The sequence below is a fragment of the Mizuhopecten yessoensis genome, unplaced genomic scaffold, assembly GCF_002113885.1.
Source record: "Mizuhopecten yessoensis strain PY_sf001 unplaced genomic scaffold, ASM211388v2 scaffold7521, whole genome shotgun sequence".
Lineage (NCBI taxonomy): Eukaryota > Metazoa > Mollusca > Bivalvia > Pectinida > Pectinidae > Mizuhopecten > Mizuhopecten yessoensis.
The window spans coordinates 665,206-690,176 of NW_018407089.1; the positions used below are offsets into that span (position 1 = coordinate 665,206).

Sequence of the window (24,971 nt, forward strand, 5' to 3'; positions counted from 1 at the left end):
TCACCGTATTTTGGGAACTGGATGTATCGAGACAATTTCTTGGCCACTACTACCTGTATCTTCGCTATGTTGAAACTTACGTCGGTGATCCTGTTTCTGACCATTGCCATGGATACCTGGCATTACGTGCTACTACAAGGTAAGTGAACTAATTAACGCCTATCATTTACGGGGAACGACTGGTTCGTACATGTATACGTTTAAATGTTATATTTTCACGGGCATATTTGATGGCGCGCATGTAGATTAAACACTAAACAGTAAGTAAGTAAACCATTAACCTCGTCCCTCTCATTACAGTTTACGTTGCGTATTAGTTCTCGGACTCAGAGGTTTGGTATAAGGATTATTTTGATGGTTGAGTATTTTTTCGCTACTCCCAAAAATGAAAAACCGGAATGAAGAATAATAGATCAGGTGTAATAAAATCGAAGAAATGCCCAAAATATCGGGCGGTGCCAATTTGGGCCTTCTGGTGGCTATCACCGATAAGTTTTATTTTTTGTATATACATACCTTGGGGTTATGCCATCATGAATATTACATGTAATTAAGGTCAGCTTGGGGACCTTCCCGAGATATGAGGGGGTAAAGTGGGGCATCAAACGCACAAAGATGAAGAAACTTTCAAAAAATAGCATGTGGTTTTGCAAAAACGCGCCCGTGATTGTTGTCTCCCTTTTTACCCCCTCAATTCTCGGAATGGTCCCCATAAATTATTTTCTTAAACAAGAACTTCTGCTTTCACGAGGTGACGTCCTAAACCGGACGTATTATCCATACAAAAGTGATCCGTGTAAAGAAATATGTAGTCATAAACAAATAAATATCGAGTTACAAGAAGATATTGTGAGGACAACAACACCATTTTAAGCGTAAATGTGCATGTGGAAAAAACAATTGTAAACAAGAAAATGCAGCAAAGCTGCTAAACAACTTTTTTTTTATGAAAATGACTATCTGACAGTCCAAAAACCACGAGGGAACGGATCCTGCATACTGCTCGCACTTGGATAAAATCTCGAGTTTTTGGTTATCGGTTCTGTAAAAATTTCTAGAGATTTTGTGTCGTATGTACAAATTAAAACGGCAATGTTCAAATCATTTAAGCTTAGAGTCGGTATTGTTACGCGCTCCTGGTGCCGGAAATATGGGCTCGTTTTGTATAGTTACGGTTCCGGAAGTTAATGAGCTTCTTTTGTTTCCGGTTAGACGCACAGGGTTACAAGAGTTATCCGCCCTTGCCTAAAGACTGTAAACCAGACAGTATTAAGTATGTCACACAGGTTTGAAAGGAAGAGGAACGTCCAAGTGCTATCCTTACTTCAATTTTTTATTTGTTTACATGTGATTTATTGAGGACAGAAAACGAACTATTGATTACGTCATTTCTTCGCTTTGAAAATACTTTAGTATCAACTAACATTTGAATCGTTTCTTATTAGATTATACTTTTAGAGTAAAATAAAACTCCGCTTTATTGCCACAAGTTCATCGGTACAGAATTGACATTTGAAAAGGGGTTTGGCGCTCCACTGACAGAAACGTACTGAGCAATAACAGGGTTTTGAAATATGTCAGTGGAAAGGGAAGTAGAAAATTGAACTAGGGCATGATATCGAAGTTTGTCTTTACTTAAACGTCGGGCATGATATCGAAGTTTGTCTTTACATAAACGTCGGGCATGATATCGAAGTTTGTCTTTACATAAACGTCGGGCATGATATCGAAGTTTGTCTTTACTCAAACGTCGGGCATGATATCGAAGTTTGTCTTTACTCAAACGTCGGGCATGATATCGAAGTTTGTCTTTAAATAAACGTCGGGCATAATATAGAAGTTTGCCTTACAGAAACGTCGGGCATGATATCGAGGTTTATGACAGATAGCACAACCCAAGTTGCTCCTGAAACTACAATGTTTCACGCGAGAAGACGGTTAACATTTCCTTTTACACACGTGGTTAACAGTCCGGTCGTGATATCATTAACCAGTCGTGACGTCAAAAATAACGGTAGTTTCCCCGATCGGAAACAATAGTATTTTTTTTTCTTTGTTTGCAGTATGAATGTTACTCGGGAAAGGGCTCTCAAGTTAGACTTCTTGAAGGCTGTTTTTCATGATTTGTATACAAAATTACTCAAAGTTAGATAAACATGCTACAGTATATCCAACCACCGCTCGTTGGGGAACTACTTCTCGTAATTCTTACAAATTACCATAAATACCACATTTTATTGCAAACTCTGATATGATACCAATATTTATATATAGAAGATATTATTTGCAACTATATATCGGTGAAAATAGAGAAACTATACTACGTTTACCAACGTATTCTAAATATATATCAGGGAAAACCGGGACCATTGGATACGAGATAATACAAAAAGTTATAATTATAAACGCTTATATTTCAAAATATGTATGAATATGTTTGTTATCATTTATTATGTTATCATTCTGCTGTTTTATATTTGTATAATTTCCTTTTTGTGTATCGTTTTATGCAATTAGATGTATATATACAACTGTAATATGTCCGTGAACCCTATATGATCTGTCGTAATCAGCCCCCTAAAACTTTCTTGTACGTGTAACCTAACTTTCTCTTTCGTTATCAGATGGTTCCAGTAACAGTCCATTTAACCAGGGCAATAACTTGTACGAAACACCGTACTCCCATTCAGTTATGAGTATGAGTGCTGGCCGTCCAATGATGGCCATGGTTGCTGGAACCGGAAGTATGATGGGTCTGGGAAGTCGCAACGGACCTCTGTCGTGGCCGAGTCAATTTTTCCACAGAGGCTCACATATGACGTATACATGTATAAAGGGAGACATCGTCTGTCCGGTCTACTGCCTGGTAGAGGATAAAAATGGATGCAAGTCCTGTCCCTGTGGCCCTGGTAGTACAACATTTCATAGAACTTTACTGGTCGAGTACATCTGATTTGTAAAGTTATTGATACACTCCAGTATGACAGAAATCTTACCATAATGTTACCACCAATTCATTCAAGTATTTAATATATTCATCATTACTTTAAGAAACATGTAACTTTCAATGAACAGAAACAAATTCTGCTCGTTCTCAAAGCGATGAATTGTGTCCTTTCAAATGACCAGATACTTGCTGTGGTAGCAATACGGTCATAGCTTTAATAAAAAATACTGAAGACAATGAAAATAGCATGCTGCATGACACAGCGCATTCTATTTTTTTTGTAGAGGGTAGCTTAAACTTGTCTTCATAAGTCTTCCTTCTAACATTAACTATCACTATTGGAAACACGGGACCTCTTTTATTTGATCAAAACAGACATGGCTATCTTTTTTTCATAAATATATTTGTAGCATTTTTGAATGACCTTCCTAATTTTCAATGAACAATAAACATATGGATATATATAGTATATCACTGAGTTTTATAAACATTGTTTTCTTCTTTTAAAACGTAAATTACAGCAAACGGCATGGGTGTCCCTGTCACTTCCGGCCATGTGACACAGATGAGCACAAGCCCGGACAAGGGGAAGCAGACGACAGATTGCATAGCAACCATAATCTGCATGTTGTCGTGTAAAACGGGGTATAAACTTGGACCAAAAGGACAAGATGGCTGTCAGACGTGTAGTTGTTCCAAAAATGAATCGAAAGGTTTGTAATTCGTAATCGATAGAGTTTCTAAACAGGAGATAATGGAAGACGTAGTATCCATTTACAAAGTTACTCATATAAGAATTAAGTATGGAAACCCGATGTTTTAACAAACTAGCTGCACAATTATTGAGTAACCTCCCAACCTCCCTTCAATCATAGGGCTCTTATGAGTTTTTGAAGAAGTTTTTAACCCTCCCCCACTCCCTTAAAACCGTGTTACCTTGTGTTTTCGTAGTGAACGACTGGGCCCATATTCATGAAACCGAAACCGTTCTCCTGCTCAAGTCTAATTTCTTGTTTCAGTTATATATGAATGATCAACAATAAAATTCAATGATTTGAAAAAGAATGAAGAGACGTGAAGCCGAATTCTGTTTTCAATGTTTACATTTGACGTTTTGACTGTTTTGCCTTATTTAAGTGAGTTACAAGAAATCTGGTTTGAGCACAGAAGCCGTGCGTGAGCAAGATAACGGTTTCGTGAATACAGACCCTGATGTTTTACATTGTCTAAAATGATGTGAATATGTCAACTACCTTTATGTCAACAATTCGTTTTCTAATTTCGTCTTTCGTCTTTCAACTGCCAGGAAATAACTAAGTAATGAACAATGGGTTTTTTCGGTATTACTGTAGCTTTGATAAATCATTTCTGAAAAGAAACCCATCCCACTGTAGGACTTTGCTGAGAAATAATAAGAACTTAGTAAATAAAATATAACCAACAAAAGTGTTCATGGTGTAAAAATGAGTGGGGCTAGACCGGGATTGGATTTCTTGACTCCATATTGTTATTCTGTCGCTCTAATCGATAAAACTAACTGGTCATGAGTAATGTCCAGACCCAGCTGTGAGACCGTTATACCCGAGCGGAAGTGAAATGGAGACAAGATATCACATGTAATTTTCTTTACAAATTAACAACAATATTTTATAAACTTTCAGACTCTAATACAAACCCCGACAAACCTAAAAACGGCGCTAACTCCGGTGGACAATCAAGTCCATCCCACACGGACAATATGCCGGGTGGATCGTCTTTAATGTTTGGTTCCGGTTCCGGTTCCGGTACAGGATCGCTATGTAATATTTTATTGTGCATTATTTTAAACATTTTAAAACACGTGTAACATAATCAAAATACATGTAGTATTTTTATATCAATTTTATATTTTTTTTGTCTTAAAAAAATAAAGGTTGCAACAAGAAAGTTGTATATCAATTCCTATCTTTACATAGTACTTACAAAAACAATTTTCCTTTAGATTTTCAAGTTTATCGGATACGTTGATATTGATCAGTATCAAAATATATTTTCAATGTATAACAAAGACCTTGGCGCTGAGTCAAATAATATTTAACGAAAATAGTAAAATAGTTCGGTTTTTTTTAATAAACGATATCATTTGTTTCGTCTCAACAAAATGTTTCTTCTATTGATTGTACAGTACAGTTGGATCAAATTAACCTTACAGTATAACTTACATTAATTTTCAGATTCTAATACGAACTTTAAAGATTCTAAAAACGACACTAATTCTGGGATACAATCAAGTCCTTTCCACATCGGCAAAATGCCGGGCGGGTCTTCCGGTTCGTTTGGTTCCGGTTCAGGATCAGGCACTGCATCCGCTTCCGGGGCCGGCATGCCGAGTCCATTCTCTACCGGAAGCGGAAGTGGCTCGGGTGGAATGGGCGGATCTGGTGGAAGTAATAGTGGAGGTACTCTTCTAATATATTTTAAGGATCATTTACAACACGGTAGCTTTTCTATAAATGAACGTTTGAACAATGCAATAAAATTGAGCTCATATTTGTTACGTTATAAGTTAAGCCTTATTCTACTGTCATTTTACAATTGATGTTTGAAACTGTTTACAATTTTTGTGTGATTTGTTTTATTTACCGTGTATGTTTTAGGGTTGGAAATACATTGCTCTATCTGTTTATTTAAATATATCTCAATTTGATTTTGAAATGGAAAAAATTGCAATAATTATTCAATTGTCATTTTTTGGGGTAGGAGTTCGGGGTGTTGGAAGGCACAGTTATAAAACAAATCTCAAAGAAATAATGCAAGAATTAAATTGATGCCAATAAGATTAAATCTGTTACAATATGAAAATGTGCTACAATCCCATTACCAAAGTCTGTCATATCTGCTCTCGGTTTTCCCAAATACAGACGGCAGATCGAAAGTGCTTAGGTTATAACTTGTGGTTGTGTTCCTAATATTTCATGTCAATTGAGTTTCCAACATTTTCACATTATTAAGTTATTTCATCTAACGGATTGAACAACAGGTTATGTCTATTCGAACTTTCTTTGTATGATACTTACGTTATTTTATTGGTAGCGATGGTAGAATATAAACATATAGGATGTCTTCTCTGTTATATTTTTTCAAATGATTGGTTTATTGTAATCATTATATGAATAAATTCGTCATTTCAATACATAGATTTTTCAATGAAGTATTTTTATCATGACTTGTTAAACAATATTATAAAAAAAAATCAATTTACATCTTAAAACTGTAAACATTTGAGCAAACACTGAATCATTGTTTAGATTTATTAGTAATAAAAATTACAGTTAAACTGTCTTTTTTCTTTGATTTCAATTATCTTTCTTATCAAATACGACAAGGGTTCAACCCGATGTTTCCTGGAGCTGGTATGACGGCAGACGGCGGAAGTGGAATGGGTATGGGTGGGGGAGGAGGCGGAGACGGGTCTAGCGGATCCGGAAGTGGATGTTCCGGTCCGTTTTGTTCATCAACTTCCTCTCAGAATTCAGGTATAGAAGAAAATTGATGAGTGTTAGATAAGATGAACCAAGACATTCATATACGAAAGAATGCTATCTGAATTTGGTAGGCTGTATACTTGAATGTCAAAGAGGTGTAAATACTTCAGCATTGATCTTTGAAAAGCATTTATGCCATACGGAATCAAAGTCAAACTTAACAAACACATTGTGATCCTTAATAATGTCGTTATTGGTTAATACGGTCATAGGTATAATGTATAATGCCACTTCCCAAATCTGAGACGTTATAAATGGGAACAGCTAATCTGAATTTTACGTTCCCGCTCTTCTCTTTCTGCTGAAAACACCAAAATCCAAATATAAATTCTTTTGATTCTAAAACTAATTAAAGAAATTATACAAACGGCACTCATTCTGGGATACAATCAAGCCTGTTCCCCACAGAAAATTTGCCGGGTAGATCTTCTATTATGTTTTGTTTCGGTTCAGGGACAGGATCCGCCACTGGATCTTCTTCCGGTGCTGGCATGCCGAGTCCGTTCTCTACCGGAAGCGGAAGTAACTCTGGTGGAATGGGCGGGTCTGGTGGAAGTAATAGTGGAGGTACTTACCCATTATTTTGTTTGGAATAATATTTGTTAACACTTTGGTCAAAATTTATTCATATCTTAATCTAAATATAACATGATAGTCACTTTGCAATTGACACTTAAATAAATATTTTTCTCTGATTCTTTTTCTCATTTACCATGAAACAAACACTATTGCTCTCTATCAGCATAACTACAAATGGCAGACTTACCAGTGGAATAATGATAAATGTCACAGCGATGTAATCTACGTGTAGGTCCATAAATATTTCTTATCAATTTAATTTCCACAATTTCGTATGAATGAATGCATATAACTGAAAGCGGGCTGTTTTTTCTCTATTGTTGTTTTTTGTATTGGCTAATTAAATTCATTGGGTGGTCGGGTGGTGCAATGGACAGCGCATTCGCAGTGTTTTGAATTGAAAGTACACTATAGCTATCAGACATCTGTAGTTGTATTGATGAAATCCTAGCCAGTAATTATAACATCAGTTTTTAAAATTAAGATTATACGAATCTCTCATTCTCATTTTTTGACAAAAAATACAAAAATAAACATTCTGTTGCAATACTGAGATGTCGTAAAATGTAGTTCGTGTTGGAGCGACTATGTTGACGGGATAATACTTGCCAAAACGGCTATGTATGTTCAATCCAACTAATACAAATGTCATGACATCGAGCATGTATGACATGTATTAATATATCACCTAAACATGTGTCTGGATTATTTGATAAGTTAGTCTGTCCTGTGTTATTCTACGGGTGCGAGGTGTGGGGATTTCATTCTGCAACAGCGATTGAAAAATTGCATTTAAAATTTTGTAAGCGTTAATTAGGGGTAAAGTCGTCTACCCAAAATAATTTCATTAGTAGGGAACTCGGATGTACAAAAATGATTAAATGTTGGTTAGAAATTATTCACAACCAGAAAAGTGTATTTGTTAAGCCTGTCTATAGTGAGCTTTACACGCAAACAGAGACTTCACGTATGATAAATTGGGCAAAATGAGCTAAAAAAAACTATTATGTACTCAACGTTTTGGTTATGTATGGCTTGAACAGTGAGTCTGTGACTTTGATGGTTTTTTTAGTATTGTTTCAAACAAGAGTTAGTGATTTTTAGTGAATCGTCCAGAGTCAGATGTTATGTACTACCTATATATTCCCACAAAAAATCGGTTACAAGAAGAACCTTGATATGGTCAATATTAAAAAGTTTCAAAATTCTTTAACTAGTTTACGAGTATCTTCACCTAGATTCAATATAGAGGCGGGAAGATGGCATAGACCTAATCCCATACCTCCAGATTTCCGGGTCTGTATCATATGTGCTCAAGTTGAGGAGGAATACGTTTTTATTAAGGAATGCCCATTATACTTTGAAATTAGGTCAAACTATTTATACAGGAGATGTTTTTACCGATCAAATATTGAAAAACTTATTTCATCGGAGAACAAAACCAACTGTAATTCAAAATTTAGCCATGTATATTTCTAAAGCAAATGAAATTAAAAACGGATTATTATTAAATTAAAATTACATTACAAGATGTCAGTGTATCCTTTCGCTCACAATGATGTAACACTTCTTTAAATGCTGTTGTGACCATGTGAAAATAATATGTATAGATTGTATTAAGGCTTCCTGTTGTAAACTTGTCAGAACTAATTTTGTACCACTACCATATTGCAAATATTGGGAATCATTCCCAATATTTGCAATATGGTAGTGGTACAAAATTAGTTCTGACAACATTCAATGTTTGTAGCACAAAGACAATAATGTCTACTGCAAGAAATAAAGATTATAGGTATAATGTCACTTCCCAAAACTGAGACGTTATTGACAAGAACAAATAATCTGAATTTCACGTTCCCGTTCTTCTCTTTCTTCTCAAAAAACAAAAATCCAAATATAAATGCTCTTGATTCTAAACCTAATTTTTAAAAAAGTATACAAACGGCACTCATTCTGGGATACGATCAAGCCTGTTACCCACAGACAATATGGCGGGTAGATTATGTTTTGTTTCGGTTCAGGGACGGGATCCGCCACTGGATCTTCTTCCGGTGCAGGCATGCCGAGTCCGTTCTCTACCGGAAGTAACTCTGGTGGAATGGGCGGGTCTGGTGGAAGTAATACCGGAGGTATTTTTTCGGAGTAATATTTTTTAACGATTTGGTCACAATTTATTCATATCTTAATCTGAATACAACATGCTAATCACTTTGCAATTGACAATTCTATTTTTTCCCCATTTACCATGAAAAAAGAACTATGACTCGCTGTCATCATAAGTACAAATGACAGAATAGTCATTGGAATAATGATAATTGTCCCAACGATGTAATATACGTGTATGCCCATAAATATTTCTTTTCAATTCAACTTCCACAATTTCGTACGGTTGTATCAATACAACTGCCGTACTAATAAGCGGGCTGTTTTCACTCTATTGGTGATTTTTGATTGGCTAATTAAAGTCATTGGGTAGTCGGTTGGTGCAGTGGACAACGCATCCGCAGTGTTTTTAATTGAAAATACACTATAGCTATCAGACATCTGTAGATGTATTGATGAAATCATAGGTGTAGTAAAATTAAGATAATACGAATCTCGCATTCCTTTTCTTCTCATTACTGGATCTGCGTATCATGTCGACGGGATAATACGTGCCAAAGCGGCTATGTCTGTTCAATCCTACTAATACAAATGTCACAACATAGAGTATATATGACATTGTATGGAAAAAGAATGATAGTTTTCATACATATCAGTGTTGAGTATTCCTTCTGTATCGATAAACTTAGATGATAGATTCGGATACAGCAAGCTGTGTTATAGGAAAAGATGAACAGATTTATGTTGATATGGAAAATGTAAATGACCTCGTCTTCGTAAGCTCTATATCAGAATCAAACAAGACAGAATAAACGGCTTCCGGAAGAAGAAAAAGTCGATAAAGCATCAAGATAATGTATAATACAACAAAATACAATGTTCATTCAGTCAAGTTATGTCCCATATTGTCGCTAGGCATGACGGGAGGTGGAGCTGTAGGGGGAACCGGAAGTGGATCTAAATGTACAGGACCGGCTTGCTCAGCCACAAATGGTTAGCTTTACAATTAAAACTTTGTGAAATTTGTAAAGTGATTGATATGAATTTGAAATGACAAATCTAATTAAAAGATTTTAATAAGATATACAAGAAGAGTGAATTTACGATACTGATTTTTGTAAATTGTTCTTGTTCACTATGCTGCGGGAACGTCGACATCGATAATGATTTTATGGAGTTTAATATATTTGTAAGCGATATCAATAACTCACTACACTTTTGACACAGGTGAAACATTGCTTTCCAAAATACCCACAGTAACTGGGGCTCCAACGGGGACGAGATGTCCTAACACCGACCTCTGTGTACAAACGTGCAAGTACACAGTCAAACTCGGACCAGCTGGATCAGACGGATGTCACTCGTGCGCATGCGTTATGAAAGAAGGTACATGACTTCCCGAAAGACATAGAAATAAAATACAAGCGTAGTTTCTTTTTTTGTGCGTTCAAATGTTATCTAATTAAATAATGTTCATAGTTAAATGCGTTGATGAACTGGTGTAACAACGGAATATGAAATAAAATAAAGAAACATTATTTAGTGCAATCATAATTTAGCGCAAAGTGTTTAAAAACGTGCGTTTACGGCATATATGAAAATAAGATGATATACGGTTATTCACAGTTTATAATTATTGGACAGAAATATTTCTACTTGATTCTTTTATTTTTGTGATTGGTGATCTATCGTTTTCTTATGTATGAAATATTGGAGCTGGTGGTTAATTATTCGATTCTTCTATTGCATTTTGTGTGTTCTTTAAATCAAGTTACTATTTGACCTTTTTTAATTTAAGAGACCAGACCACAACAGAACCTTTGCAATAAGGTTGTCCAATGCATTTTGAACTGCAAAACAGGATATGAGGTCGGCAACTCGAAAGACCAAGATGGCTGTCCGTCGTGTGTATGCCATCAACGTAAGATAGCCATGACGCCATACTTGTAGCTTAACGTGACGAGGGCAGTTACTGTGTTCACGTTTTGAGACTATTCTATTGATGACACCTTAACGTTCCCTGAATAAAACTTGACCTTCCCTTGGATCACCTTTGACCGTTCCTTGACGGACATTTGACTATACCGTTCCTTTGATTACACTAGACCGTTCCTTTGATTACACTAGACCGTTCCTTTGATTACAATAGACCGTTCCTTTGATTACACTAGACCGTTCCTTTGTTGACTCTAAACATTTGAGTTGGTGACACCTTACCGTCCATTTAATGTAGTTGATCGTTCATTTTGTTTCAGTATACCGTCCCGTTGTTGACTATATACCGTCGCTTTAGTGACACTTGACCGTCCGTTTGGTGACTCTTAACCGTTCATTTATCGACGCTATACCGTTATGTGGATAACTTTTGATCGTTCCGTGGATCACTCTGGATAACTCTGTACAATCCATAATTTCTCTGGACAATTTCATTGACGATGCTTGACAGTTCAAGAAAAACTCGCTATTTTGTTCATAATTTAATCGCAAATTGGACACATTTTGATCATGTTTCACAATAAATTGTTTTCATCAAACCTACGAAATTGACGACATTGCAGATTTTCCTGATCTATTTGTGGCGCCCCTCTTTGAGTAATACAAAATTGTAACCACACCTACAGGATATTACTTGTCTACATTGGTTTTAACACCGCAGGATTAGTTTTATTTACGAAATATTTTCTTGTTGTAATAACAATTGATCCTACCAATAATTTGTGCAGTATTATTGCAGCCCCTACACCCGCCCCAACAGAGGCTCCTGTTCAGTCATCTTGTGACGTCACAACTCTCGCCTGCATGACAAGATGTAGATACGGGTATAACATTCAGAACGCTGCGACGTCACAATGTCCAGTCTGTAAATGTTTGCCAGGTGAGTATCTACGTAACTCTACAGTGTCACGTGATTAGGTTTGTACGTAACACGACATTTGTAAATGCCTCGTATAAGTAATGTTGTGTATTTAGTACATTTTGGGTATTCCCATGCAGAAAAAAATACATATAACTTTATCTAAAGGCGCTGTGCAACCTGGTGTTTACCAATAGTTTAAGTTATTGATTGTTTACACTTTGTTATTTTCATAATACATTTTTCACGATGCAATACAGTGCATTACTTCATCGTCTTCCCATTACTCCTCCGTTGAAAAATATACCTAACTTGAATCATTGTTTTCGTATATTAACTACGTCATACGTACTATTATCATTATAGGGAGAGTATCTTATTGCCAGAAACGTTTGATTCACACATTAATAAAATACATGAAGCTATTCGAATATATATATATATATTCAGCGCCAACCACGCCTGCCCCCACCACCAGACCGGGTGTTTATTCCGTCTTACAGAACTGTCCGGCCGCCGTACACTGCATGACATCGTGTAGTCATGGTTATTCCATGGTCACGAGACCAGGAGAGGCGTGTCCCATTTGCACTTGTAACACAGGTTAGTTCGAGACTTTTGCATGTGACACGTTAAGATAAATGGTGCCACTGCATCAGTTATTACCGTGATAAAGAGTTCCACCTCGGAGCTGTTCTCCCTTGTATTTGTGTAGGGGACAATTCAACATAAACTATTGTTTCTGGCATATATTTATTTCCCCTTGCTAGGGATTCAACTCTCATTTTGATACTATGCTTTTATGATTCTTAAAGTTACAAAAATGGGTAGGTGTAGACTTAGAAATTGATAGGTAACGAGTTCGACTCTTTCATTGTGGTTTATTTTCAATTGTGCATCTATACGATTCCTGACTGATAGTATTTAAAAGGCGTAAAATGAGAAATTGAAAGGATCGAGTTGGACTCTTTAAATTCTTTTTCGTTACATTGTCAGAAATGTCGCATAGGCACGTGCGTTTAGATAGAATAATTAATAAACAACGAAATAAAGTATATAAATAAGGGACAAGTTCGTAACCTGAACACGCGACAATTTCCAAAAAAATAGGTCAAATTTGGACAGCTAGCCAATACCAGTAGGACAAATAGGCACGTGTCGCCATTGCTGAAGTCGTTCGTTTTTCCGTTCTAGTGACGGTATCAAACGTGGAATGTGCCACGCCCCTCTCCTGTCCACGTGGCTGTAAGGTGGGGTACAAATGTGGTACCGATGGCTGTCCCGTCTGTGAATGTATCAGACCAGCAGGTAATGACGTAGACGTTTCCTTATATTGAATTAGTCTCGAAGGAGGCTTTACGTTGAGACCACACAATACCGCTTAGCACACAGTGACCCGCAAAATTGCAATTGTGCAAACTACATCTCTATATTAGAAGTTGAAGTACGCACAACCATTATATACGATTTAACAATCATGCTGCTTTAAACGTAAAATCGAAAATAGGGATCGATGAACCCGATATGCGTTCATACAGGCATGAAAGTAAAAAATATCCTTTATCAGCTTATATTTCCGTTCTTAAATTCTGATCTTGAAATAATGTTTTTCGCGCTATTTGCAGTATGCCGTATCTTTACAGTCAGTGCAAACGATATTCATGGAACAGCATAACGTCATCTAAATGGAATGCATGAGGAAAAACGTCAAAATGACATTGATTTGTTTGCGTTCATAGTCAAATGAATGCGAATTATCTGGTAATATTTACACAGACTCGCTGCAGAAATGAACACATATATATATAATGATTTCATGAATGTTTAAATGTTTGATATGTAAGACGTTACAATTTTCATCATTGGCACAGTGGCAAGACAAATTGGTGATAATTACATGTCAATTACCATGACAATCTGTGGTGATTACAACGAAATGGTTGCGTATTGCTGTGACCATTTCATATTTAGGCACACATTTACAAACATTTGGCCTCAGTTATGTACAATATGTCCAGCTACATAGACAACAGAGCCCCGCCTCACTGACTAACCCTTCTATTTATACGGCTATATAGTGCCAGGGCCCTATGCAGTACATTTGTTTTCGTGAAGACGTTAAATTCCTCACCATACCATGTGCTGTTTGGTATTATATTTCAGAGGTAGGTGCTAGTCTCACGTCGACCTACCTGACGGCCTCCCTCGTGTGTAGTGCTCACTTCACGTGCATCAACAGGTGCCCGTTTGGCTACCAGACTGGACATAATGGCTGTCCCTCGTGCCAATGTCTCGAGCCTGTAACAGGTGTGTATTATATATAATACTGGACAATATGAAACACTCAAGTATTTTCTAAATGTTAACAATTTCCATTGTGACGTCACAGCTACGACGTCATTTTGAAACAGTTAAACTTTGCCCTTGCAAATCTTATTATTATGACCCTTACATCAACTATAATTGTGAACCGCTTTTTCTAATTATGTTCATCACTATAACACATATTAACACGAAATTAAAGTTGTGTCGTGGTGGAGAGTATGTAATTGCACAAAACCCATATACCAGGATTCTAGTACGGCGTTGACGTCACGTACTTGATTGTTTGTGTTACGGAAACGCGGCCAGTACCGTGCTCGTACATTATCTGAGAGTAAACATGCAATACTTTCTGTAGCTGTTTGAAACTATTTCCTTCGTTAATGTGTGATCTACATTACAGGTCGATTTCGATGTATGCAAACTGCTGCCCCCTCCGTCTCCAGCCCTCGGAGGTTGTGTTCCGACACCATCACATATACACATGTACTAAGACCTCTTACACGTACACCTGTTAATGTTAAACCTTCTCAAATCGGCTATACACGTTTGGAATGATACTGATTGAAGTAACGATAGTTTTCTGTTCTTCTGTTCAAGAGTGACTGACAACAATTTGATACATAAAAATCTATTTTAGGACATCTATCTACGATTGGAACAGTTAGTACATCAGCGGGAACGGAAAATTTCGGCCATGTTGTTCAACACTCAGGTAATGACATAAAAATTGTTATTTGAAAACGACTTTGATAGGTTTTAAATTTTTATATATACTGTTAACAATTCTTTTCTGTGTGTTAACTTATACGCATACCAACTAGATAATTTACGATTTCGAAGATCCACTAATCAGTTTGCTGTCTAGTTAAGCAGTATTTCATTAAACTTCGTTTTGACGTCACACTGTATATTGTTAGAGAGTCTCGATGTGAGTTGCTGAAAATCTATGACGTCACACTGATATGTTAGAGAGCCACGATGTGAATTGTTGAGAATATAAATAGTTCTTATCATCATCCATCCATCTCATACTATTTCATTACTTCCTATAGGATCGCTTGAACAGCTAAAGCAATGGAGGAGTCGTTCATTTTCATTCTGCATGGGCGACACAATGTCTCTTTTTCATTATGTTTGTAGTTCCGTTTGTTGATTTAGATGGTATTTGTTTTCATGTAATTCAGTTCAGAAGTGGAGCTTTTCGCAGATTCTAAAGAGCTGTCAGAACGTTTTGCAGTGTGTCGCCACTTGTACCTCCGGTTTTGAGATTACCGCAGCCCCTGCGGGATCTTGTCCAGACTGTCTGTGTAAAGGTAGACAACTCTTTAGTTTTGTCAATGTTGGCTAAACCTTTCTGAAAGTAGGGAAACTATTTCAACTCAAATGGGTTAATGAATATGTAATAGGTAAGTAATGTGAAGATTACGATCGGGATAGAAAATAATTATGTATTGTACAGTTGACACTCACATCAATAAGAAAATACGAAAACATAAGTGTAACCTATCCAGCTAGGAGTGGTCCTACTAAAGGAGGGACCTTCAAGTACAGGACAAGACAAGATATGGCCCCATTCCTGATTCATAAATTAAATCAGGAAACAGATGTAATGTGCTTAATAAAGGGCGGAGCTCCCTCACGGGCCCGAAGGGCGAAGCTCCCTATAGGTAACACGTTTGTAAGAAAAATAAAGATAAACTTGTCTTAACATGGCCGCCAGTCGCACGCGCTGTAGTCTCTGCCACCTTGATCTCGAAACAAGTTCTCGTTTGCCGAATCTCGAACAAACGTTACATTTTTGTTAGATTTAAAACTTATATCTAACTGTAGAATACTTAAATATTTGATACTTTCCGGTTAAAGACGTAAATTCGCTTGACCTAACTTTATCGGCTACACTGCTCTAGTTCTGAATGGTCGAAAAATTATTGTGTCGGCAGTGTAGTCTCGTTCAATCAGACGGTTGCGCAGACAACAAGAGTCTGGTTGAACGAGACTATCTGCAGTGGTATCAATCTCCACGCAGAGTTACGGTCCTTGCACTCCATACGACAACTCTGGGTAGAGATTGCAGTGGTATATATTTAGAAAACGGAATATCAGCAAAACAACGTGCTGGTTGTCAACAAAAAGGGAGTTTATCACAGTGACGCAAAATGATACGATAAAAAGCCATACAAGTATTTTCATAATAATTTTTTAATTGATATTTTGCACGAAAAAAATAGAAGAAAAAAATAGAATCCATAAAAATTTCATTTTTGATTACTATCTTCCAGCTAGTTTTTATTCATAAAAGAACATCTGCTGTTTTACAAGTCTGTACGATTTGAAAACAAATATTCTATACAGTTTTTATGTGCTGAACTGTCGCAGCGGCCGTGGTCCACGGAACGATATCCTTCTAGTTGTCCCCGCTGCCCTCCTATTAGAGAACCATTGCACTACTAACTACTATTGGTAAAGTGTTAAGAGAGATTAATAGCTAAATATTTACATAACTACCTTAAGTATCAGTCAGGTTTCCAGCCAGGTCATTCCACTGTCCACCAACTTATTGAAATATGCCATAACATAATAATTTTTTAATTGATATTTTGCACGAAAAAAATAGAAGAAAAAAATAGAATCCATAACAATTTCATTTTTGATTACTATCTTCCAGCTAGTTTTTATTCATAAAAGAACATCTGCTGTTTTACAAGTCTGTACGATTTGAAAACAAATATTCTATACAGTTTTTATGTGCTGAACTGGTTCAATTTCTAATTGTGGAAACTATACATTTTCTCTATTGCTAAAACTATTCATAAAGTCAGTAAGTTGCTGAAACAAATATACTCATTCCGGTGGAACTGAGATAGAGTATGTTAGATCCACAGTAAATTTGCAGTCTATCATTTCTGAATTTAAAGATATTTCAAATCATTTTTAGTCACTTGAAAATGTTTGTGAAATTCACATGTATTCCATCTGTTTCTCTTGAAAAAATTCGTGATTTCAATACATTGAAACGAAAACTGCAGTATTCTATGTATTCAGAAGAGGAAAGACAACTACAACAAAAAACACTTGGAGAAGATTTGAAAACTATTAGATCTGCATTACTTGCTTTTACCACACCTGTGAGATGGGATCGCGACCTTTTGTTATGATCCACAAAGAAACGTGGTAGAAAAACAATACATCAAAAAAGAAATGAAGATTTGTATGATGGAGTGCATCCTAGTGATGTGCAGTCAAATAAATGGTATTATTTCATGTGTTTGTCTGTCGCTAGTGACATAGAAGTAAAACAAGCGGTTCAATTTGAAGAAGCAATAAATGATACTGACTCCAATTTCAATGAAAATGACTCTTGGGACTTCAAGCGAAATGAATTTGTAACTACCTAAGCAAATACATGTAGCAAATTCCATTGTGTATATATATATAAGTGCGGTCATGGGGTGACATGTCAGTCGCTTACTGAACGTTTTAACTCATCTGAACCAGGGAAATTCCTGATCAAACTTTGTCGTCCATTTCTTTATTTTTGTGTTAGTAAACTTTTAACATGTTTGACTTCTCAAGAACTTAAGACAATGTTTAACCAATCTTGGTCAAAACACATTCTTGTATTATTTTGTATAATTTTTAGACAAAATTAGATATATATATTTCATCATGAATTCAGCTAAATAGAAGCATATCCTATCATTTTGTCAGTTTTTAAAATGTGGAGCATATATCAACTACTTATACATGTTATAACAACAAGACCAACCAGGAAAGGTAGCATGGTAATTTCGTGTGCAATCAAGAAAGGAAACTTAACTGTAATATACACTGTATAGCTATACATGTAGGTCTGATTTAGTAATTTAACACATCACTCAATGCTTGAAAGAGTACAGTACCGATATTCCGATACATTTACAGTACAACCGGGCTCCTCCCTCACTAACGGCCGTGCCGTAAAACATTGTATAGCTCATGATTATTATAAGACACTTTAGTTTCGTTCTTTTATCAGTCACTTGTCAGGTCATAAAATTATGAAGTTTTTTGCTACTTTTTTGTGTATCTTTCAATTGACGTCGACTCTTCTTACCAAAACAAGTCAATATCATATATTTCTCTGAAAAATAACTGTACTTACTGTGATAATTACGTAGCTCAAAGTAGATATGTATATAATTATGTTCTTGTAGCAAAGACTCAAATCACAACAGGAAGTGTGACAAACGCCATTACCGGAAGTGGACACGGTTCCTCCCAAACCGGGATTGCTGTAGTACCTGCAGCTGTAGTGGTACCTGCAACCGAACAGCACATCCCACACTTACCTTCGCTAGGTGGCTCTGCTGTAACCGGAACCGGAAATAGTATTCACTCAGCAGGGAATAATATCGGTAACCTACCATCGGTAGGAGCAGGACATGGTGGTACTGGTTCCCATGGAGCTGGAGGAGGGCCAATGGCGGGAGCTACAGACTGTTTAGGACCAGCATGCTCAGCTCCGAATGGTTTACATGTACTTGGCAATGGTTAGTTTCTAATTTTCAGTGATATGTGCAGAGTCTTATAATTTTAATGTCCTGCAGACAAAGGGGAAATGTCTCCTGTATCCAACCTCGAAATTCAAAGGGTTTCACTCGCAAGAATGTTTAAATTGATAGGTACATTCACATTTATACATTTTTCAATTCCACATTATTTTTTGAGTTATTTCAAATTACACATGAAAAACACGTCATTTTCAGTACATAAACTCGGTTTATCTGGTCTTCTTTTGAGGAAAATATAGCAATCCTAAATCATTGAAGAAGGATATAGTTGGCATATATATATAGGAGGCGCGGTAGTCTAGTGGTAGGACGCCGGGCTCGTGACCGAAGGGTTGCGAGTTCGAGGCACGGCACGACACTGTGTTTCCTTGAGCAACTCTACTCCGCTTCAGCTGTAGATGAGTACGTGGTTGGGCAGTGCTAGAATTGTAGAATGCTAGCTGTGAGCGCCGATATGGCAGCACCGACTGTATGCTCCCCAGGGAAATGGGAACGATATCGGCTGGTTGCAAAGACCCTATAACCACGTATAATAATTTGTGAAGCGCTTTGAGACGACCGACGAACTAGGTTATGATAAAGCGGTATATAAGAACCTCGAATTATTACTATTATTAAATGAATTTACAAATATGAATGTACAGTCAATATTTGAATATGGATAGAAGGAATGGTTTGTGTAATTTAATTTATCATTTCGATAAAATTAAATATTAATATTATTGTTATGAATGAGAATGAAAGAATGAATGATTTTGAATTTGAGAGAAGAAATGAAAGAGAAAGAGAGAATGAAGGGAAAGAGGCCTCCCGAGTGAGGTTATATTTTGTAAGAGGAATGAGCCAGGGTACACCAACTCTGGCATCCCTACAAAAATTGCCAGGGGGAAATAAAATCCAATTTGAACCTAAAAAAATAGTTAAACCGCATTGAAACAAATGTTTGTATGGATTTTAATTTTAAATGTCGTTCCTTCTCTTGCGTTCCATTTGAAGACAGATGTATTACAGCTCCAATGACAAGAATATTTGCTGATCTAACACATTTATAATTAAACGTCCTCCTATATGATTCCGCCTTATATAACTGGTCATGCTATAATTCCCCACGTGAAAATATATCGAGAAAATGGACATATTATTGATTTTTTATGAAACTAACGTCGTGTATCGAAAAAGAGACATATCTAATTAAATACTATTTACAATTGCTGAAGTTTTAGATTTTATTCTTCGATGTGTTAAATACTTACACAGAACGATCGTGCATGTTTCTGAGTTGTAATTAGGTAAAATAAAAATAAAAACTCTACTGTAGTGCGAAGGAAGATATGTCGTTGTTAAAATGTTGTTCTTCCCATACGATCTGTTTATTTCACTGAATAAAATGAGGCTGCCGAGATTCCTAGACATGTAAATGCCATTACTAGTTTTAGTAATTAAGCAATAGTCAATACCGAACAAAATAAGTTGTAATCCCGTTAGCACTGGGACCTGCGAACTAATCATATGATGTATACTTGGCGGACTGTACGTCGTTTTGACTGGCAAACACGTTGCAAAGGAATCGTGTAAATATGTAGAGAATAAGTATTAGATGCTTTAGGGGTTTAGATCAACGCCAGAGAAATGCTGTTCCAACTGATTGATGAAAGCATTTGAATTTATGAAAATATGGATGGATTTTGCAATCAAGTGTAGTAACTCCTACAGCATTTCATAACTACCCCATACACGCCAGAAGAAAAACAAATAAGTCCTCATGCCCCTGTGCCGTTATGATAACGACCCCAGGAACCGCATGGTCCATAGTGACCGACTTACTCATTGTTAAATCTTTGTATTTGCTAATGATTTCAAGGGAATGTTTCCTTTAATTTTCAGGCCACCCGAAGAAACTCTCGCCGAACCAGTGTGCTAATGTACTGACATGTGTGATGACGTGTACATACGGGTACAAACTTGGCGCTATGGCGAACAACGGTTGTCCGCAGTGTGAATGTCTCCAATGATTTCCGGAATGTTTAAAAATAACAATAAATAAAAACACACATTTTTACAGTTGTTAGTTTTCTTGTTGTTTCTTCTATCCTCTATTCTCCTATTCTATATTAAATATATATAATATTCTGTTAAAAAGATTAATGATCTTGAAATCATAAGAAATTCTTTAGGATCCAAACCTGTGAAGGGATATATTAAAACAATGGAAGCATGCTCTAGTGATTACAGTTTTAAAAAGGAAGATAAATAATACCCCTCCAATTAGTGGTTGGTTGGTTGGTTGGTTGAAGGAATTTTCGTCTACACTCACTGACGGAGTCGGTGTTCGGTCGACGTGAGGGGCTGAGTGGGCGCGTATCAGCCCCTCGGAGATTCAAACGTCCTGCCAATCCAGGGGCCTGTTATAAGTTTATGCGGAACAACCGGTACGTCCGTTTTTAAATGTAACATTTTCTGGAAAACATCCTGGCGGACCTGCAAAGGTGAATGCAGGCCTTGCAATGCTTTGTCATGGCTCGCCTGAAAGCAGCATCAGATAACTGGGTCCGACCTTATTTCATAAACGAACAACAGTGGTCTGACCGGTTCAACCGTTTGGACCGCGATAAACGAAAACGGCCCTGGTCACGCTCTGAGGTCGGATCCGGACAGCTCATCAGATGCGGACAGGCTGTCGCAGCGGCCGTGGTCCACGGAACGATGTCCTTCTAGTATAGCTGCGGGAACCGTAGCTTCTATGTCCGATTTCGGTCCGATAACAATAAACAAAAATCAAAACAAAACGGACACAGAAGCTACGGTTCCCGCAGCTACTTCTAGTAATCCCCTCTGCCCTCCTATTGAGAACCATTGGACTACTAAGTACTATTTGTAAAGTGTTCGAAAGATTAGTTGCTAAATATTTACATAACTACCTTTCAGACAATTCTATTATATATAAATATCAGGCAGGTTTCCAGCCAGGGCCGTTTTCGTTTAAACGGTCAAACCGATCGGACCACTGTTGTTCGTTTATTAAATAAGTCGGACCTAGTAATCTGATGCTGCTTTCAGGCGAGCCTTGAGAAAGCCCTGCAAGGCCTGCATACACATTTCCAGGTTCGCCAGGATTTATACCCGAAATTGTTACATTCATAAACGGTCAAACCGCTTGCTCCGCATAAACGAACAGGCCCCTGGTCGTTCCACTGTACACCAACTTATTGAAATATACGATAACGTGTGCGAAAATATTGTGACATTTCTACAGCGTTCGATCGAGTGTGGCTTAGGAAATGTACTGGTCTGGCTCATAAATTATGTTACTGATAGATCCCAACAAATTTCCCTTGGAAATAGTAAATCTTCTGTTAAGACGGCTACTGCAGGTGTGCCACAGGGTTCGGTTATCGGCCCTTTATTATTTATAATCTATATTAATGATATAACAGATAATTTAGAAAGTCTATCGAAACTTTTTGCTTGATGATACTTCTCTTTTATGTTCGGATAAATCCCCAAAACTTATTGAACAAAAAGTTATTAATTCTGATCTTGTACAAATACAACAGTGGACGGATAAGTGGCTATAGTTCAATTCAATTCTGCAAAAACAGAAGCTTGTCTAATTTCGAATTAGATCACACCTTTGAACTTATTTTTAACAATATAAGAATAGCCATAAGAATCGCCGAGTATGCATGGATGCTAAGTGGAGCTATCACGTTGATAATATATGTAAAACAGTAATGAAACAACTAGGTGTCCTCCGTAAATTAAAATATACCCTAAACCGACGTACTTTAAATAAGATATACAATACAGATCATTTATACTCTCAACTTTTGAATATTGCTGTGAACTTCGGGATGATGTACTCTTACTGATATAGATAAATTAGAGAAGCTACAATTAGAGGCTGGACGCATTGCTACCGGTTTAACTTCCTCTCTTTAATATACCGAAACCGGATGGGAACCTCTAGTTAACAGGAGATCCCAACGAAAACTATTTTATAAAATTTACAATAGTATACTTCCTAACTATTGCAAGTGTAATTGACTTTTCTATGAGATGAACAGATTCCAAAAATGATAAATATAAGTATATATCTACATTTGTGTTGCAGTGCCTCTAGATAACAGTACCAACTCAAAATATTTGCATGATTCAATAAAAGCAAGTGTGTAGTAATATTAACAGTACTACATGTACCGTTACATGGCCTCTTAAATTAATTTAACAGACGTCATACGGAACTCTTCTAGGTCTGAGCTTCACAAATTGTAAGAAAAAATCCCCTCGATCAGAACATGAAATAATTGACTTTCGTTTAAGTAGTGCAAATATACACTGAACAAAATATCGCTAATATTAAACCATAATTCGTCCCTTAATTCGTCAGTAGAACTACACTGCAGAACTATGTGGATGGCAACATCTTTATAAAACTGACCACATGTATGCACAGCATGTTTAACCTGCATTTTCCAACGTGTTTTAAGAGGAAACCATCCCTCATTTATATACTTCTGAACCGGATCATACAAATTATATATTCTTAGAATCCTTAGGATATCATACGCAAAACCATACCTATTTTCTGCATCCAGATTTACAATAAATAGTATTGTAAATAGTATACGAGACGAGAGTGTCGTACTATGTAATCTGCATAGCCTACCGCAAAAACAATAACTTTTTAGTATCTATATATCCTTCTATGCTTGTCCAACCAAGGAGGCCAGTACGCATATCGGTTCTTGTTCGGGTTTCGAAACCCTGAATGGATTTGACAATAAAGTGTTGCGCCCTCTCTAACATTAATATTTCTGTGTTAGATTCCAAAGTTCACAGCCGTACAAGGCTGAAGCATACGCGCATCGTGGAATACGTTTGAACGGAACTGTGTTGCATACCCTCATAAATGTTCAAAAGATACATTTCAAACCTTAATGAACCACTTTCAGTTGGCATTCATAGGCGGTATGAATTCCAACTGTACAAAGGCAAATGAAACTTGAAGCGCTAACGCGCTTCATTGAATTTTCCTTTGTCCAATTGACATTCATATTGCCTATGAATGCCAACTAAAAGCAGTTCAATGCTCAAATAAAATCGTGGGTGTATGGGTGTGGGTGAGTGTGGGTGTATGGGTGTGGGTGAGTGTGGGTGTGTGGGTGTATGGGTGAGTGTGGGTGTATGGGTGTGTGGGAGTGTGGGTGTATGGGTGTGTGGGAACTGTGAGTGTATGGTTGTGTTAAAGTGTGGGTGTATGGGTGTGTGGGAGTATGGGTGTATGGGTGTGTGGGAGTATGGGTGTGTGGGAGTATGGGTGTGTGGGAGTGTGGGGGTATGGGTGTGTGGGGGTGTGGGGGTGTGGGAGTGTGGGGTGTGGGAGTGTGGGAGTGTGGGGGTGTGAGTGTGGGTGTATGGGAGTGTGGGTGTGTGGGTGTATGAGTGTGTGGGAGTGTGGGAGTGTGGGTGTGTGGGTGTATGGGTGTGGGGGAGTGTGGGTGTAAGGGTGTGTGGGTGTGGGGGAGTATGGGTGTATGTGTGTGTGGGAGTGTGGGTGTAAGGGTGTGTGGGAGTGTGGGTGTATGGGTGTATGGGAGTGTGGGTGTAAGGGTGTGTGGGTGTAAGGGTGTGGGGGAGTATGGGTGTGTGGGTGTGTGGGTGTAAGGGTGTGTGGGTGTATTGGTGTATGGGTGTATGGTTATGTGGGTGTATGGGTGTGGGGGTGTATTGGGTGTGTGGGTGTATGGGTGTGTGAATGAGTGAATGCATGCACGACATCTTGTCATTTAGCTACCTTATTTGTAAACCTTAAATGTTCATCTCGTGCATAAAGAATAGATCTTTCGATCCATGTGCGACATGTGTGTGAAAGTGACGATTTGTTTCTAAAATATCAGTTGGAAGTGCGCTCCGGGCGCGGGTCGCATATTTCCCGCATATTATAGAGGGCCGGAGTTCTTACGTTGATCGACGACAGACCGGTATGAAAAAAACCGATAAAACGTCAGAATAATTCGGACTACCATAGACTCTGTCATGAAGGTTCTGTATGATTTGCCGTGTCGATGATAAATAAGACTAGTTTGGTT

General features: G+C 37.3%; 2 protein-coding genes across 2 annotated transcripts; both read left to right on the plus strand.

Annotated features, from left to right (window-relative positions):
* Positions 1 to 66: 66 nt before the first annotated feature.
* On the plus strand, positions 67 to 5,237 carry LOC110453833 (the record flags this gene model as incomplete). Its single annotated transcript, XM_021503005.1, has 5 exons — positions 67 to 139; positions 2,625 to 2,744; positions 3,469 to 3,660; positions 4,609 to 4,746; positions 5,161 to 5,237. Coding segments are annotated over exons 1-5 (600 nt in total), but the record flags the coding sequence as incomplete, so codon positions are not given.
* Positions 5,203 to 20,927, plus strand: LOC110453840 (spore coat protein SP96-like). The gene is made up of 15 exons (XM_021503012.1): positions 5,203 to 5,385; positions 6,313 to 6,462; positions 6,925 to 7,038; positions 9,072 to 9,179; positions 10,069 to 10,146; positions 10,381 to 10,539; positions 10,952 to 11,074; positions 11,888 to 12,028; positions 12,458 to 12,610; positions 13,202 to 13,315; positions 14,171 to 14,314; positions 14,970 to 15,044; positions 15,517 to 15,645; positions 18,526 to 18,861; positions 20,767 to 20,927. The coding sequence occupies exons 1-15, from the start codon at positions 5,238 to 5,240 to the stop codon at positions 20,892 to 20,894; spliced, it is 2,100 nt and encodes a 699-aa protein (XP_021358687.1). The 5' UTR covers positions 5,203 to 5,237; the 3' UTR covers positions 20,895 to 20,927.
* The last annotated feature ends 4,044 nt before the right edge of the window (positions 20,928 to 24,971 follow it).